The sequence below is a fragment of the Tubulanus polymorphus genome, chromosome 1 (assembly GCF_964204645.1).
Source record: "Tubulanus polymorphus chromosome 1, tnTubPoly1.2, whole genome shotgun sequence".
NCBI lineage: Eukaryota > Metazoa > Nemertea > Palaeonemertea > Tubulaniformes > Tubulanidae > Tubulanus > Tubulanus polymorphus.
Window position 1 is genome coordinate 31,777,927 of NC_134025.1, and position 20,025 is coordinate 31,797,951.

The 20,025-nt window shown below is 44.4% G+C and overlaps 1 protein-coding gene across 1 annotated transcript; it reads right to left on the minus strand.

The window, feature by feature from the left end:
- Positions 1-94: 94 nt before the first annotated feature.
- On the minus strand, positions 95-20,020 carry LOC141907363 (brefeldin A-inhibited guanine nucleotide-exchange protein 3-like). Its single transcript, XM_074796984.1, has 35 exons — positions 19,879-20,020; positions 19,170-19,221; positions 19,000-19,081; positions 17,639-17,773; positions 17,501-17,569; positions 16,078-16,212; positions 15,223-15,357; positions 15,101-15,146; positions 14,940-15,018; positions 14,068-14,178; positions 13,828-13,986; positions 13,405-13,537; positions 13,194-13,309; positions 12,769-12,941; positions 12,062-12,385; positions 11,327-11,487; positions 11,083-11,242; positions 10,885-10,998; positions 10,390-10,608; positions 10,075-10,312; positions 9,873-9,992; positions 9,136-9,300; positions 8,797-9,058; positions 8,538-8,717; positions 8,058-8,313; positions 7,455-7,626; positions 6,955-7,382; positions 6,715-6,885; positions 6,522-6,639; positions 3,212-3,440; positions 2,993-3,138; positions 2,722-2,891; positions 1,928-2,575; positions 923-1,236; positions 95-843 (listed from the first exon to the last, which is right to left on the minus strand). The coding sequence occupies exons 1-35, from the start codon at positions 19,964-19,966 to the stop codon at positions 628-630; spliced, it is 6,324 nt and encodes a 2,107-aa protein (XP_074653085.1). The 5' UTR covers positions 19,967-20,020; the 3' UTR covers positions 95-627.
- Between the last annotated feature and the right edge of the window lie 5 nt (positions 20,021-20,025).

Sequence of the window (20,025 nt, forward strand, 5' to 3'; positions counted from 1 at the left end):
AAGATTGAAAAATGTATTACAGATATATTCTGTAGGAGAAATTATTTATTACTCCATAAAATAAAATAAATATATTTCATATAGATTTCAACAGTTGACTAGATGATATTATCTTATATAAGGAATGGTATATAATCCCTCACTTGCCAGTGTCAGTACCGTTACCGATGGAAGGAGATTACGCAGGATATCATAGGAGCAGACCACATGACTAGATATCGATTAAATGCCATTTGTTTAATACCATTGAAACCCCTTTACATTACATACAAACATATCTAAACTGAGGGGTGACTCCAAAAAGGAGGGGATGACTCCACTATTGTGGTCAACTAGAATACACATGACTAAACTGAGGGGCGACTCCAAAAAGGAGGGGATGACTCCACTATTGTGGTCAACTAGAATAAACATGACTTAACTGAGGGGTGACTCCCGCACTGTGGGGTCAAAGAAAACTAGAATAAACTCTAAACAAAAATATTTCACAACAAAAACAACACTTCAAACAATCACAACTCTGGATACTCTTAACTCACTTTGATACTCATCACTGATACTCATCACTCTGATACTCATCACTCTGATACTCATCACTCTGATATTGGCAATTATTTGTTCATTAAATTAGGAAGCTGTCAAATGAGAAAGTTGACCTAGTTTAAACACCCAATCAGAAAGTGATTCTCTGAGTCTCGAATCGTCAGCGTAACGAATCAAACTGTTTAAATTGTTAAATACAATCGGTAATAACAGTTTATATTGATCGTCTGGAAGTTGGTCTAATAAACTTAAAAACGTACAAATCATTTCAGTCCAAGATCGAATATGAGCTTCACTATCCTACAAATAAACAAACATTACTCATTAGACTATTCCATTATTACCACACGCCGCAGAAAAAGGGGTGACAGGTACTTACTTTCATGATGGAATGTTTCTGTTGTTTTTCTATAAGTTCAGTAGATTCACAGCATAGAGACTGCTGCTGCACCTGCTGCTGCTGGTGTTGTGAGTCTGCTGCAGCTACTGGTTGTTGTATCTTACGCCGAGGCATGCTGTGCTGCTGTTTACGTTTCTTATATTCAGACATCAGATTTTTAATAGTTTGATCAGTTGCTACCGTGTAAAGTTTAGAATCTTGTTCGACTCTTTCATCGCGTTTACTGAGAGTAAGAGGAGGGGAGGAACTACGACTAGTCTGTGTAAATACCTCTTCATTATCATCATCAACACCTACAATACACATTAACACTCGACACTGTGAATATTAAACACATCAATACAATTCTATCACCTGCAAATAACACTTTACTGAATCAACCACCAAGTAACTCAATTAAACATCTTATCAAGCATTAATTAAAACAGGCACCAGTGTTAACTATAATTGATTAAACAGGCACCAGTGTTAACTATAATTGATTAAACAGGCACCACCAGTGTTAACTATAATTAATTAAAATGGCCACCAGTGTTAGTTGTATACAGGCCACCAGTGTTAGTTGTATGTATATATTACTATACAGGCTGTGTGGTTGTGATTGTATTTTTACCGCATGTATTTAAACCGTCAATAGATACAGATACAGGCTGCATCTGCTGCGCCTGCTGCTGAATATATGACACTGAAAACAATCATACATCGCATTATACATAGAGGTGACACAGAGGAGGTGAGAGGTCACAGGAGAGGTGAGAGGTCACAGGAGAGGTAAGAGGTCACAGGGAAGGCGAGAGGTCACAGGGCAGGACGGTGAGAGGTCACAAGGAGAGGTAAGAGGTCACAGGGAAGGTAAGAGGTCACAGGGAAGGCGAGAGGTCACAGGGCAGGACAGAGAGGTCACAAGGAGAGGTAAGAGGTCACAGGGAAGGCGAGAGGTCACAGGCCAGGACGGTGAGAGGTCACAAAGAGGGTATTTTTTACCTTGTATACTGATAGGAGCAGTAATGAACACGCCTGATGCTGCTGGTTCTGGTAGCTGCTGCTGCTGCTGCTGCTGCTGTTTCAGTTTCTCAGCTACTATCGTCATTAAACTCTTTTCTCGTTTTAGTTCTGATATCTCATCAGGTTGCGCGACGAGGAAGAATAAAGGTTGTTCTGATAATTGATCAGCTCTAGTTGTACCCTCTTTATCTACGACCATATTGATATAAGTATTACACACTTCACCACTAGTTTCATATAACATTAATATAAATGTATCGATGTGTTGAATTATTGATTGATGACTTTCGTCGATGTTTGACTGAAGATGAAATAATCGATCGAATGGACTCTGCAGGAATCCTGCTGATTCATGCTGCTGCTGCTGCTGATGTTTGAGGATTGATTTCACTGATTCCACAGTCAGCTCATTCTGATGTGAACCGATCTCTATTAACGCGTGCAGTAAGAAAGTCATACTAATTCCTGCCTGTTTGTATAAATTTGCAGCTACTTCTGATTTGGCTACTTTCTGAATTAGGAATTTTAAACCTGGTCGACTGTCGAATTCAGTCGCCATTTTATAAGATTCCTGTAAACACTGCAGCAATGTTACTACATTTCTAGTCGATAAATTACCCAATAAACCTGAAACATCAAATAATACATCGATTAAACCTTGTATAGATAGGGAGGAGGAATCCCTCTCAGCTACAGGTTGGAGCAATCCCTCTCAGCTACAAGTTGGAGGAATCCCTCTCAGCTACAAGTTGGAGGAATCCCTGAGAGCTTACCTGGTAAATTGTTATCGATAGAACTAGTTGTACTACTAGTTCGTCTACCCCTCAATAGATGGTGTTCGTTGTTAGCTATATTACTACAACCCTGCAGCAGAATAGCACCGATAGTTTGTAACAACAATTGATGAGACAATAATCCGACAACAACGCTCCTGAATGGCACCCTGAAATAGACACAGTAGTTTCATAGATATCAGAGGGGAGTAGAGGGGGAGTAGAGGGGAGTAGAGGGGAGTAGAGGGGGAGGGGGGTGTTAGACTAGTACCTGGATAGTATATGATCAGGATTGATACTATTCCTATGTTCTGGTGGGTAGATTAAGAACACGTATGACCTATCTTTCTCTGTATCCGGTTCTGTTTCAGTTTGTGATGAAGATGTATTACTCCTCTGACTGTCCAACAGAAATACCTGTAATACACATAACATACTAAGCTGTAATACCAAACAGTACCGGGTAATACATGTATCGTAATACACTTACCTGTAATGCTAACTGTTTTAAACGTTCACTCTCTGTAATATCACAATCTCTACGAGCTGCGACCTTCACCTGTCCGATATCTCCGTAGAAATTATCCGAATTAGCGTGAAATAACGTCATCAATTGTTGAGTGCTGTACATAGTAACGTGTAACGCGTGTAACAATGATTCGGTCGCTATGTACCACATACATTCAGTAAACAATACACCGGCGCTTAACAACGCATGTCTGAAATTAGACAATATCATCTATCAGCCTCTATACTACTGATACAGGGGTGAGAGAGGGGGGTCAAACATACCTGATACACAGGGGGTGAGAGGGGGTGTGTGTAAACATACCTGATACACAGGGGGTGAGAGAGGGGGGTAAACATACCTGATACACAGGGGGTGAGAGATAGGGGGTAAACATACCTGATACAGGGGGTGAGAGAGGGGGGGTCAAACATACCTGATACACAGGGGGTGAGAGAGGGGGGTAAACATACCTGATACACAGGGGGTGAGAGATAGGGGGTAAACATACCTGATACAGGGGGTGAGAGAGGGGGTAAACATACCTGATACACAGGGGGTGAGAGAGAGGGGGGTAAACATACCTGATACAGGGAATGAGAGAGAGGGGGGTAAACATACCTGATACAGGGGGTGAGATAGGGGGGGTCAAACATACCTGATACACAGGGGGTGAGAGAGGGGGGTAAACATACCTGATACACAGGGGGTGAGAGATAGGGGGTAAACATACCTGATACAGGGGGTGAGAGAGAGGGGGGGTCAAACATACCTGATACACAGGGGGTGAGAGAGGGGGGTAAACATACCTGATACACAGGGGGTGAGAGATAGGGGGTAAACATACCTGATACAGGGGGTGAGAGAGGGGGTAAACATACCTGATACACAGGGGGTGAGAGAGAGGGGGGTAAACATACCTGATACAGGGAATGAGAGAGAGGGGGGTAAACATACCTGATACAGGGGGTGAGATAGGGGGGGTCAAACATACCTGATACACAGGGGGTGAGAGAGGGGGGTAAACATACCTGATACACAGGGGGTGAGAGATAGGGGGTAAACATACCTGATACAGGGGGTGAGAGAGGGGGTAAACATACCTGATACACAGGGGGTGAGAGAGAGGGGGGTAAACATACCTGATACAGGGAATGAGAGAGAGGGGGGTAAACATACCTGATACACAGGGGGTGAGAGAGGGGGGGTCAAACATACCTGATACAGGGGGTGAGAGAGAGGGGGGTAAACATACCTGATACAGGGGGTGAGAGAGAGGGGGGGTCAAACATACCTGATACAGGGGGTGAGAGAGAGGGGGGTAAACATACCTGATACAGGGGGTGAGAGAGGGGGGTAAACATACCTGATACACAGGGGGTGAGAGAGAGGGGGGTAAACATACCTGATACAGGGAATGAGAGAGAGGGGGGTAAACATACCTGATACAGGGGGTGAGATAGGGGGGGTCAAACATACCTGATACACAGGGGGTGAGAGAGAGGGGGGTAAACATACCTGATACAGGGAATGAGAGAGAGGGGGGTAAACATACCTGATACAGGGGGTGAGATAGGGGGGGTCAAACATACCTGATACAGGGGGTGAGAGAGAGGGGGGTAAACATACCTGATACAGGGGGTGAGAGAGAGGGGGGGTCAAACATACCTGATACAGGGGGTGAGAGAGAGGGGGGTAAACATACCTGATACAGGGGGTGAGAGAGGGGGGTCAAACATACCTGATACAGGGGGTGAGAGAGGGGGGTAAACATACCTGATACACAGGGGGTGAGAGATAGGGGGTAAACATACCTGATACAGGGGGTGAGAGAGAGGGGGGTAAACATACCTGATACACAGGGGGTGAGAGAGAGGGGTAAACATACCTGATACAGGGGGTGAGAGAGAGGGGGGGTCAAACATACCTGATACAGGGGGTGAGAGAGAGGGGGGTAAACATACCTGATACAGGGGGTGAGAGAGGGGGGTCAAACATACCTGATACAGGGGGTGAGAGAGGGGGGTAAACATACCTGATACACAGGGGGTGAGAGATAGGGGGTAAACATACCTGATACAGGGGGTGAGAGAGAGGGGGGTAAACATACCTGATACACAGGGGGTGAGAGAGAGGGGTAAACATACCTGATACACAGGGGGTGAGAGATAGGGGGTAAACATACCTGATACAGGGGGTGAGAGAGAGGGGGGGTCAAACATACCTGATACAGGGGGTGAGAGAGAGGGGGGTAAACATACCTGATACAGGGGGTGAGAGAGGGGGGTAAACATACCTGATACACAGGGGGTGAGAGATAGGGGGTAAACATACCTGATACAGGGGGTGAGAGAGAGGGGGGTAAACATACCTGATACACAGGGGGTGAGATAGGGGGGGGGGGTCAAACATACCTGATACAGGGGTGAGATAGGGGGTCAAACATACCTGATACACAGGGGGTGAGATAGGGGGGTAAACATACCTGATACAGGGGGTGAGATAGGGGGGGGGGGGGGGTCAAACATACCTGATACACAGGGGTGAGAGAGGGGGTCAAACATACCTGATACACAGGGGGTGAGAGAGGGGGGTAAACATACCTGATACAGGGGGTGAGAGAGGGGGGGTCAAACATACCTGATACACAGGGGGTGAGAGAGGGGGGGTCAAACATACCTGATACAGGGGGTGAGAGAGAGGGGTAAACATACCTGATACAGGGGGTGAGAGAGGGGGGGGGGGGGTCAAACATACCTGATACAGGGGGTGAGAGAGAGGGGTAAACATACCTGATACAGGGGGTGAGAGAGGGGGGTGTGTGTAAACATACCTGATACACAGGGGGTGAGAGAGAGGGGGGTAAACATACCTGATACAGGGGGTGAGAGAGAGGGGGGTAAACATACCTGATACAGGGGGTGAGAGAGGGGGGGGGGGTCAAACATACCTGATACAGGGGGTGAGAGAGAGGGGTAAACATACCTGATACAGGGGGTGAGAGAGGGGGGGGGGTCAAACATACCTGATACAGGGGGTGAGAGAGAGGGGTAAACATACCTGATACAGGGGGTGAGAGAGGGGGGTGTGTGTAAACATACCTGATACACAGGGGGTGAGAGAGAGGGGGGTAAACATACCTGATACAGGGGGTGAGAGAGAGGGGGGTAAACATACCTGATACAGGGGGTGAGAGAGGGGGGGGGTCAAACATACCTGATACAGGGGGTGAGAGAGAGGGGTAAACATACCTGATACAGGGGGTGAGAGAGGGGGGTGTGTGTAAACATACCTGATACATGAACAGCCCAATCTTGCTATACTCTCAACAGGTTGTGAGATACATTCCACTAGTATATCTAATAACTGCTTTAACATGAATTCTAAACCACTTAAATCTTCCAGACAACCTGAAATATATAAACCGGTATTGATCAATGCCGAGCGCTGACTAGATTAAAACCTGGATTAAAACCAACACTTACCGACAAACTGTACGATATACTCGACAACTAAATCCGTACATAATCCACAACATTGTTTAAAATTAGCCGGAGATCCTTCCCAGTAACCGTGACTACGAGTACATTGACGTAACCAACTTTGTAACATCGGTAACAGTAAATGATTGATACAATGGATTCCGAACTCGGGACCTATACAAAAATACATCGTATTAATACATCGTATTACACTGTATGGTAATCGAATAGAACATCACTTACCAGGGGTGGTGGCGGCTGAACGTAACAATTCGAATAACATTTCTAATGATTGTGGCTGGTAAGATTTAGGACATTGCGAAACGGAAGAAGCTAAACCTTCGAAGAGTAAGAACCAGACGTGAAGGACTCCTGTGTGATTGTCTATAGTAGACAGAGTACGAGTCGGTGTGTTTATATCTAATCTAGAAACACAACCACCACCTGCGGCATGTGAGCACCAGCTATCTGTATAAACATCGTAATCGTGTTCCTCGTCGTGAGTGAAATATTCCTCACTCGAATAATGAACCATCGCTTCGTCGACGTTGAGTTCCGCCTGTTCGTCATAGGTGTCAGCACCGGTCGAGTGGAAACATTTCCGGAACGCGTCTAAATTCATGTTTGGTATCACAGGATCGACGCATTTAGGAACGGAGTTTAAACGTATACTGAAATGAATAGTGAATGTATTATAGGATAGAGACAGAGAGCGGGGTCGATGTAATATACGATATACATACCTGTGGGCTCCATGGAATATAGGACAAGCCGGCATATTCCACATACGAGCAAGTATCGTAGAACATTGTTGTAAATATTTCAGAGCCGGTAAACATAAATTCTCACTGGATTCAGGTAGAATAAAATCACTCGAATCGGAGTCATCTTCATCCTTCTCTTCATCAAACTCTCCTTTAAAAAATACACATAATGCTTGATTATCAGTGAGGGGAGAGGAGGTGGTGGGGGATGAGGGGAGGTGGTGGGGGATGAGGGGAGGTGGTGGCGGATGAGGGGAGGTGGTGGCGGATGACGGGAGGTGATGGCGGATGAGGGGAGGAGGTGGGGATGAGAGGTGATGGGAGATGAGGGGAGGTGGTGGGGGGATGACGGGAGGTGGTGGGGGATGAGGGGAGGTGGTGGCGGGTGAGGGTAGGTGGTGGAGATGAGGGGAGGTGGTGGGGGATGAGGGGAGGTGGTGGGGGATGAGAGGAGGTGGTGGGGGATGCGAGGAGGTGGTGGCGGATGAGGGGAGGTGGTGGGGATGACGGGAGGTGGTGGATGAGGGGAGGTGGTCGGGATGAGGGGAGGTGGTGGGGATGAGGGGGAGGAATGTCTCTTACCCGGTCCTCTCACGTATTTCAATAAACACATGACACAATCTACAGCAGCATTAGCGAATACTAATACATTATCGGTATTTAGAAATACTTCAAATACGTCTAATACAGCAGCGACATGTCTCTCACGAGCTTCATTAATCTCTTCATTCATCGTGAATTCTATTTTAACAGCTCTTAATGCAGCGAACAGCGGTCTCCACCCGGAACAGATCTCTGTAGTACAGGCTTCTACTAGTTCACATATAGAACATACAATCTACAATTACAACAATATCGATACATCATTTCAATAGCTTGCAATGATATCTCAATAATGTGCTGTGATATCTCAATGACTCGCAGCAATATCTTAATCTAATATATCAGCAAGATATTCTGAAATATCCCATCGATCTTTACATGATCTCAACAGTTCACTGTGATATCTCAGTAACATCAAATGGATATCTCAATATCGCGCGGTGATATCTCAATTTTTACCTGATCTTGAACATCCCCATCACACATTTCCATACATAACAAATTCTCGAATGGTTTACACAGTAATTCATTGAAATGAAAGTGAGGTAATTCTTGTCGGCCGCTCAATAGTGTAGTTACAAAATCATGCATACAAGCAACGGCTTTTTTACTGATCCTTCTGTCTCTGTGACACGCAGCCTAAACGCAATATAGACAATCATTAGACAACTGTTAAACCCTTAGACAACTCTCAACGCGTGCGTGTATCTCGTCTTACCTCGACAAAGTGTGGCGCCACTGTACACCATGCTCTCATTATATGCATTAAAGGTCGGTAAGATTTAATACACTTTAACATGACGTCTCCTAATCTATATAGATGAACGGCATTAGCGGGGATTCCTCCGGAATCAGTATCAGACGTACAGTCTAATTGACGGTTACTAGAGAATAACTGTTGGGAGCTGATTTTACAGAATTCACCGAGAAAATGAATCAATGATTCCATCGTCAGTTTATACGACACATCCTCATATAATCTACAAAATCAACAACAATCACAATTTATTACTGCATCAGAACAGCGAGGAAATCGCGCCGATTATTTATATATTACCTGTCGACTTGTTGAGACAAAGAGCAGAGAATCTTAGACATTTGAGCGGCGCTGAGAACGTGTTTAAACGAGTCTTTACCGTTTTGAGTTATCAATTCAGGAACGGTGACGTTAGGAGTGGAAGGTACGACCGGTACAACTGGAGGTGACATGTAATCTATATCTCTACAATAAACAATCAATTAAACATATACATTACTGACGCTGTATTGCTGCTGCTGCTGCTGCTGCTGCTGCTGCTGCTGCTGCTGCTGCTGCTGCTGCTGCTGCTGCTGCTGCTGCTGCTGCTGCTGCTGCTGCTGCTGCTGCTGCTGCTGCTGCTGCTGCTGCTGCTGCTGCTGCTGCTGCTGCTGCTGCTGCTGCTGCTGCTGCTGCTGCTGCTGCTGCTGCTGCTGCTGCTGCTGCTGCTGCTGCTGCTGCTGCTGCTGGTATATACATGTTAAACTGCTGCAGGATGGATGGATTATTATCATAAGAGGGAATCAAGCATAAATAGTAAAATAATAATTAATAACAGCCACCATAAGATTTATACAGAGATTATACTGGTGTCTGGTGTTAAACACTTACACATGTTCATCATTGTCACAGCACCTGATTATAGAACAGACAATATCAACCATTAAATACCCCTTAATTCACCCCTCTGAAATCACACCTGTCTAAACCCACTCCACAACTTCTGGGTTCCACCCTCCAGCAATAATCTCCTGAGAACGTATCCCAATTCAACTTACATTTGATCGTTGATTTCTGAATCGGTTAATTGTTGTTGATGTTGAACTTTAGGTAAATTCGCTTGATTATTTCCGCTACTGAAATACATGTGTTCTAACCTGGACACATGAGCGCAACACCTGTAATATATATATATATATATATATATACATGTACCGGTAGGAGACAAGGAGGGAGGGAGGGAGGGGGAATAATGGTTACCTGAATAGATGAGGCCAGCAATCAGCGGCGTGACTACCCATCTCAAACCCGGTACTCAATACAACGTCTAAACTGAGAGCGTGTGCTGCATGTAACCGAGGTAGTTTCGGTTTTAACGCCGATAGTAACGGAACTTTAGACGATTTACGTTCTAAAATCGGACTTCCTTTATTATCTTCGATCACACACGAAGCATTCGCTAATTGAGCAAATACATTACCGCATCGGTCCTGTAATCCTACAAATACAAATCAAACAATATTCATTATCTACTGCGGCGAGTGAGCGCGGAGCAGGACGATAGAATAGACGAACCTAATAAACACGCTAATCTAGCTGCTCGCTGTAAACCATCTAAACTCATACAAATAGCTTCCTGAGCTCTCTTTACTTCCTCTTTAGCTCCTTCCGTTCCCAACATTAAACTCAAACTATCAGTGATTCCACACGAGCTTTTACCGTTTAACAGAACGGATAAAACATCTAAAATACTGTCCCAACACGACACGAGGATAGCTTTAGAAAACCTCATTCCTACAAAACAATCATTGTTATACACTATTAATAGTGTAGATTATCAGGAGTGGGAGGGGGTGAGGAGGGGTGGGAGGGGATGAGGAGGGAGGGGAGGGGGTGAGGAGGGGTGGGAGGGGATGAGGAGGGAGGGGAGGGGGTGAGGAGGGAGGGGGTGAGGAGGGAGGGGAGGGGATGAGGAGGGATGGGAGGGGATGAGGAGGGAGGGGAGGGGATGAGGAGGGAGGGGGTGGGGACGGAGGGGAGGGGATGAGGAGGGAGGGGAGGGGAGCCTACCTGCATTAATAATACGTCTAGTAGAATTATCTATCGGTATTTCACAGGGGTCATCTGGTGCGTATTCCTGTAACATTTGACCTCCTAATTTACGGCTTTCTAAACCGTCTATGTCTAAAATAATACGATACAGTATACGATACAGTAACGCCATCTATATTCGATATGGAGAATCACTCAACGCTGCCGCATACATACCCATCAGTGCATTGATTAACATGTTATTTTTCTGAGTCGAATCAAATCCAGCCATTTGTAAAAGATTTAATTTTGTAACTTGTTGATAAACTTCACTCAACCACGAGTCGGATAAGAACAATAACATCTCACCGTGTAAGATATTAGATATAAAATCATCCTAGAAAATTAGATCAATATTACATCATAGCGACTGTATTGATTAGTGTAACTATAGAAACCACCGTTAATTGATTGTATATACCTGTGTAACCGGGGAGACAACGTGACCTGCGTAGTAACCGCATTTTATGAGTTTTAAATTCAGTAATAACGTCTGATACGTAGCTATATAAACACCATCAGCGTTCAATAACGGTACCATCTCTCGAGCTTCTGTATTCCTCTGCTGTTCACTCAATAAACCTGTATTAATACACAACAAAATACATCGCACTCAATAAACCTGTATTAATGCACTGAAAAATACATCGCACTCAATAAACCTGTATTAATACACAGTAAAATACATCGCACTCAATAAACCTGTATTAATACACAGTAAAATACATCGCACTCAATAAACCTGTATTAATACAAAGCAAAATACATCGCACTCAATAAATATTAATGCACAGTAAAATACAAATTCATAACTGTATTACATAACATACAACAATACATCGCACTTTATACGTGGAATAAATTAGAGTTAAAATAAGATATGCTGCTGCAGCCTACATGCATTAAATAGAACATACACACATAATACATGCATAAAATAATATGAATATTAATGAACAAACAACTTATAAAAATATATTGATTTTAATACTGAATAATGTATCACAGGGCACACGGCACACATACAGCGCACACAGCACACATAACACTTATACTTACATTTAGGGTCTAGTTATAAAACAAAGGACCAATGTATATTTATTTAATCTCAATGATGAATGAATGAGGAGAGAAATGAGAGATATTGAATATTTACCTGTACAAAAATTCGATGAAAATGCTTGTAAAGCTTCATCTAATTCTTGAATCGAATTCATTTCCAGTAAATTAGGCAGAATTTGTAAAACGCGTAGAATATAATCATTAGCCATTTGACGTTCAGCTGCGCTGTATTCCTCTCGTCTCTGAGCTCTTTCAGCGGCACCAGGTGCCTCTGATGCAGCCGCAGCAGCGATGTCAGTACCTGTCGATTGTATTTCCATTTGTTCAGTTAAATCAGATGCTGCACCAGTTTTCCGCTGCTCTGATGTATTTTTATCCGTTACTGTTTTATTTGATTTCTCACTTTCTCCATCCATAGCTACAAATACATTATCATAATCAGTATCGAGGTGATTGACAGATGATTGGCAGACGGCGAGGGGAGGGGGAGGAGTTAATGAGATAATTGGCAGACAGTGAGGGGAGGGGGAGGAGTTACGGTAATGAGATGATTGGCAGACAGTGAGGGGAGGGGGAGGAGTTACGGTAATGAGATGATTGGCAGACAGTGAGGGGAGGGGAGGAGTTAATGAGATGATTGGCAGACAGTGAGGGGAGGGGGAGGAGTTAATGAGATAATTGGCAGACAGTGAGGGGAGGGGGAGGAGTTACGGTAATGAGATGATTGGCAGTCAGTGAGGGGAGGAGTTAATGAGATGATTGACAGACAGTGAGGGGAGGGGGAGGAGTCAGTATAATTACCGTTGTTTACCGCAGAGAATTGTTCTAGAATACTCATCGCTATCGTTTCATTCAAATTTTCTCCGCGACAAAATTGTTCAACAACCTTCAACAGGTCATCAACACACGAAACAGACGTGAAGCATATTGTTGAGTCGTTGCAATGGCAACATTCCTGTATTGAATCCATCACTCTATAAAACAGAATAATACGAGAGGTTACAGATGAGTCCTACTGGTTAAACTTGACTCCGTGGAACTGGGACTAGAACTGAGTGGAACCAGGATAAGAACTGAGTGGAACCAGGATTAGAACTGAGTGGAACCAGGATTAGAACTGAGTGGAACCAGGATTAGAACTGAGTGGAACCAGGATAAGAACTGAGTGGAACCAGGATTAGAACTGTGGAACGGAGTCACTGTGGAACCGAGTCTATGATACTTACAGTTTTAATAAAGCAGAATTTGAATGAGGTAATGTAGTTGTGGTAGATGTAGTAGTGATGTCATCAGGAATTGTCGGACCGGCCAGATATAATAGACCCTCAGTACTGGTTAATAACTATAAATAATATCATTAGAAATATCATCAGTATCGGTATTGGTATCGGTATCGGTATTGGTATCGGTATCGGTATATTATGTTCGAATACTGACCTGTTTAATGATTTTCACAGCTTCCAGTCTATGATGTGGAGGTGGATATAGTAACATTCTATGGAAGACTGATTCTAAAACTGGTCTCAAAGATCGAAGACTGCCGACAAGTTTCACTAATTCTACCGCAACACTGTAATACACATAGTGGTATACATTACAATACAGGTGGTACGCAGTAGCTGCACCTGTACGACAGGTAGCTGTAGTGGTACGCAGTAGCTGCACCTGTACGATACAGGTGGCTGTAGTGGTACGCAGTAGCTGCACCTGTACGACAGGTAGCTGTAGTGGTACGCAGTAGCTGCACCTGTACGACAGGTAGCTGTAGTGGTACGCAGTAGCTGCACCTGTACGACAGGTAGCTGTAGTGGTACGCAGTAGCTGCACCTGTATGACAGGTAGCTGCTACGGGTAACTAACCTGTAGATAGTTTTCGCAGTAGATTCAGCTATGCTAGGAGCGCTACTAGAACTACCAGAGCCCCGACCTAGTTCTGTATCTGTTTCATATGAAGAGATGACATTTTTATCGGCTTTAGGATTTCCTAACATCGCTATCAAATTAGGACATAATTGTTTCCTACAAACAATAAACGATACATTCAGTATTACATTTATCAATGTAGGTATCCGGGCAACGTGAACTCATCTGAATATTTACCACAATAACTGTATAAACACCGGTTCATCTTTGATTGTTGCAGGAAGATTCTTTAAGACGGTCAATAATCCTTCCAATAACAGCGGAACTATAGGTTTATACTGATTCATGCTGAAATATAATACATTCACTACTGATATTTCACAAACCGACCAGCCAGACACTGAGCTAGACACTGAGCTAGACACTGAGCTGACCAGCCAAACACTGAGCCAGGCACTGAGCTGACCAGCCAGACACTGAGCTAGACACTGAGCTGACCAGCCAAACACTGAGTCAGACACTGAGCTGACCAGCCAGACACTGAGCCAGACACTGAGCTGACCAGCTAGACGCTGAACCAAACACTGAGCTGACCAGCCAGACACTGAGCCGATCAGCCAGACACTGAGCCAGACACTGAGCTGACCAGCCAGACACTGAGCCGATCAGCCAGACACTGAGCTGACCAGCCAGACACTGAGCCGATCAGCCAGACACTGAGCTGACCAGCCAGACACTGAGCCGATCAGCCAGACACTGAGCCAGACACTGAGCCAGACACTGAGCTGACCAGCCAGACACTGAGCCAGACACTGAGCTGACCAGCCAGACACTGAGCCAGACACTGAGCTGACCAGCCAGACACTGAGCCGATCAGCCAGACACTGAGCCAGACACTGAGCTGACCAGCCAGACACTGAGCCAGACACTGAGCCAGACACTGAGCCAGACACTGAGCTGACCAGCCAGACACTGAGCTGACCAGCCAGACACTGAGCCAGACACTGAGCTGACCAGCCAGACACTGAGCCAGACACTGAGCTGACCAGCCAGACACTGAGCCGATCAGCCAGACACTGAGCTGACCAGCAGTGAAACCCTTTACTTACCTCTGCGTTGCTGTTAGTTTATCGCACAGAAACTGTATCACTTCTATCACATCATTTACTATCATTTGTTTGTTTTCATCTAAATACAGTTTCAAATAATATATTACAGTTAATATTAACAATAAATTACAAATGATAATAGAAACTAGATGAACACTTACCTGAATTATCAGATAATCCAGTAATAACATCATCTACTCGTTTAGACTGTAAATAAAACTATAGAAATAAATACACAGTTGATAGAGAATGATGTAGAGAGAGAGAGAGTTCATCATCCTACCGTTCTACAATCAGTTGTAGTTGAAGAATTGTAGTATAATTTCTCAGCTAATCCAGTAAACATTTGTGTAAATGTTGCACGTATTGCAGTTCGAACGTTACTCTGACAATTACTTATAAATGTATCGATACAAACCTATAAATAATAAAACACAAACCACCTCTAAATAATTCCATACACCGTAACTGTGGACTAGTGAGTGGAAACTACTACCGGTCAGTGGATACTACTACCGGTCAGTGGATACTACTACCGGTCAGTGGATACTACTACCGGTCAGTGGATACCACTACCGGTCAGTGGATACCACTACCGGTCAGTGGATACCACTACCGGTCAGTGGATACTACTACCGGTCAGTGGATACCACTACCGGTCAGTGGATACCACTACCGGTCAGTGGATACTACTACCGGTCAGTGGATACCACTACCGGTCAGTGGATACCACTACCGGTCAGTGGATACTACTACTGACTAAATGACTAATACATATCTAACTATATGTTTCTATATACCAGTAATCACTGAATAAAAATCAATGATACCTTGATTAAATCAATAGATTATAATATATATATATATATATATATATATATATATATATATATATATATATATATATATATATATATATATATATATATATATATATATATATACATATATATATATATATATATATATACCGTATATATATAAAAAGCTGGTTAGGCAATAAATATCCCAGGAACCGCTGCGACAAACCCTCCGCCTAATCGTTACTCTAACCGTAGCTGTAACTAAACAAATCCAAAATATCCCCATGCGAAATATACATATACGTCATTAGTGAAATAATAGATTTTACCTGAACCCGAGAATCAAGGTTATGAGGCATTAAATCGTGACTGGATCTTCTATAACAGCCCCCCACACTTTCAGACAGAGTATGAATACATGCTTGACGTAGGAACTGTTTACTGCATGACAGATAACAGTTTAAACATAGCTGCAACACACAATTACAATCAACTATTCAATTACATCACAGCTCTAGACTATAAACCCTTACCATATTGACTAGCCTTACTCCCTAGGACTTTAGACCTGGTATACTCCCCAGGACTCTAGACCGGGTATACTCCCAGGACTCTAGACCGGGTATACTCCCCAGGACTCTAGACCGGGTATACTCCCCAGGACTCTAGACCTGGTATACTCCCCAGGACTCTAGACCGGGTATACTCCCCAGGACTCTAGACCTGGTATACTCCCCAGGACTCTAGACCGGGTATACTCCCCAGGACTCTAGACCGGGTATACTCCCAGGACTCTAGACCGGGTATACTCCCCAGGACTCTAGACCGGGTATACTCCCCAGGACTCTAGACCGGGTATACTCCCCAGGACTCTAGACCGGGTATACTCCCCAGGACTCTAGACCGGGTATACTCCCAGGACTCTAGACCGGGTATACTCCCCAGGACTCTAGACCGGGTATACTCCCCAGGACTCTAGACCTGGTATACTCCCCAGGACTCTAGACCGGGTATACTCCCCAGGACTCTAGACCGGGTATACTCCCAGGACTCTAGACCGGGTATACTCCCCAGGACTCTAGACCGGGTATACTCCCCAGGACTCTAGACCGGGTATACTCCCCAGGACTCTAGACCGGGTATACTCCCCAGGACTCTAGACCGGGTATACTCCCAGGACTCTAGACCGGGTATACTCCCCAGGACTCTAGACCGGGTATACTCCCCAGGACTCTAGACCGGGTATACTCCCCAGGACTCTAGACCGGGTATACTCCCCAGGACTCTAGACCGGGTATACTCCCCAGGACTCTAGACCTGGTATACTCCCCAGGACTCTAGACCGGGTATACTCCCCAGGACTCTAGACCGGGTATACTCCCCAGGACTCTAGACCTGGTATACTCCCCAGGACTCTAGACCGGGTATACTCCCCGGGACTCTAGACCGGGTATACTCCCCAGGACTCTAGACCGGGTATACTCCCTAGGACTCTAGACCAGGTATACTCCCCAGGACTCTAGACCGGGTATACTCCCCAGGACTCTAGACCTGGTATACTCCCCAGGACTCTAGACCAGGTATACTCCCCAGGACTCTAGACCGGGTATACTCCCTAGGACTCTAGACCAGGTATACTCCCAGGACTCTAGACCGGGTATACTCCCCAGGACTCTAGACCGGGTATACTCCCCAGGACTCTAGACCAGTCATACCCCCTGAATCCTAACATCTATGGACAAACACATGTATACATACCTCAGATATTTTAATGATTACTTTTGAATTAGTGCACCAAGATGTAGAAAATGTCATATTTAACAAAACCTGTAGGAAATATAAAATATAGTTGAATAATCAATAAAATCAATCAATAATTAATCAATCAATAATTACCTTCATAACTTCAACTTGCGTATCATCAGGTAGAGTAGGTGTATTTACAAGAGTGTTTATAATTTGTATTGGCATCCATCGATCATCATTTTCATTATCCATTACTGACTGGAATCTGTCATCATTTACCATCCTCTGTAATTATACAATATGATAACAGCCTAGTTATGGAGCAGGGGGCAGGAGTAGGAGCAGGGGGCAGGAGTAGGAGCAGGGGGCAGGAGTAGGAGCAGGGGGGCAGGAGTAGGAGCAGGGGGGCAGGAGTAGGAGCAGGGGGCAGTAGGAGCAGGGGGGCAGGAGTAGGAGCAGTTCCCCAAACAATGTCTAAGTGTGAAGTTTATATGAGGTTAATGTTCATCCTGAATTTTTGAGACGAATCTTTCAGCTCTTTAAACACCATCAACTCACGTTAAATACACATTAATCTTATTCAATGAAAGTTAACTATTGATTCTGCATAAATTTAAGACTCAAAATATGGTTTGATGCTTGAAGTAACTCGAAAGATTTCACAAGTTGCTTCATCGAAACAGTTTAGCGGATGAGGTTTGTGGGAAATTACGGATTCGGACTTCGATTGGTGCCGGTGACTTATTCTCATTTCACATTTCGAAGATGAAAATAATTCAAATAAATATAATTTGTTTATCGATGATATGTAACATTTTATCATTACATGAATCGAGTCCGCAATCCATACCCGATAGTATCAATAAATTCAATTAAAATCAAATCAATAGTCTTGGTGTTACGGTATAAATCGTATACCGTAACATGATGTTATGATGTATAATGAAAAATAAAGGTCCAATGGCCCTGTGGGTCACCATTAAATCATTGAGTGCATATATTGTCATAAATATTATACTAAATATGAATTAATTTGGATTAGAGATGTATGAGGCTGACAATATAAGCGCCTGCGGATGTGTGAGAGTTCTGTGCATACTATCATTGCCTATATATAGACTCACTCAGGTGATTACTAACACACACAGCAAGGGCACATACCTGTATACCACCGATACCAAACACAGGGTACATACCTATATACCACCGATACCAAACACAGGGTACATACCTGTATACCACCGATACCAAACACAGGGTACATACCTGTATACCACCGATACCAAACACAGGGTACATACCTATATACCACCGATACCAAACACAGGGTACATACCTGTATACCACCGATACCAAACACAGGGTACATACCTGTATACCACCGATACCAAACACAGGGTACATACCTGTATACCACCGATACCAAACACAGGGTACATACCTGTATACCACCGATACCAAACACAGGGTACATACCTGTATACCACCGATACCAAACACAGGGTACATACCTGTATACCACCGATACCAAACGCGACTATTTTAGCAGTTCTTGATTCTATCGCCAGCTGTAATGCTTCTAAACACTTTGACCTGAAATTCGAATAGTTTAATTTATCAGTAGTGAATAGACACGTTAGAGGGGAGCAGTAGGGGAGAGGGGGAATAGAGGGGAACTCACCTCAATTGAAATGGAGGCATATTACTGACTTTCTTTTCATCCTCCAGTACATCTAAAAATACAACATTTACAACTATATTGGTTAGAGAAACCCTGCTACTGAAGGGTTGGGCTAGTGTGAGACCCTGCTCCTGAAGGGTTGGGCTAGTGTGAGACCCTGCTACTGAAGGGTTGGGCTAGTGTGACCCTAGCTACTGAAGGGTTGGGCTCGTGTGAGACCTTGCTACTGAAGGGTTGGGCTAGTGTGAGACCCTGCTACTGAAGGGTTGGGCTAGTGTGAGACCTTGCTACTGAAGGGTTGGGCTAGTGTGAGACCCTGCTACTGAAGGGTTGGGCTAGTGTAAGACCTTGCTACTGAAGGGTTGGGCTAGTGTGAGACCTTGCTACTGAAGGGTTGGGCTAGTGTGAGACCCTGCTACTGAAGGGTTGGGCTAGTGTGACCCTAGCTACTGAAGGGTTGGGCTAGTGTGACCCTAGCTACTGAAGGGTTGGGCTAGTGTGAGACCTTGCTACTGAAGGGTTGGGCTAGTGTGAGACCTTGCTACTGAAGGGTTGGGCTAGTGTGAGACCTTGCTACTGAAGGGTTGGGCTAGTGTGAGACGTTGCTTGTACTAGTTAGTAGTAGTACTGACACCATGATGACTGAGGAGAATCGTCGAGGAAGAGGAATTATGCTCTTCTGTCTGAGGATGTAACTGTGTTTACTAACCTAAAGTTTCCTGACACGCTTTTTTGAGAGCTGAATGTTTCGGTGCTGAGGAAGCCTCATTTTGTATTGTTGTTAGAAGATCGTCCATGATTTCACTGGCTATTTCTGATCTGTCAAATCAAATCATCTCCTTTCTTCATTTCCGGG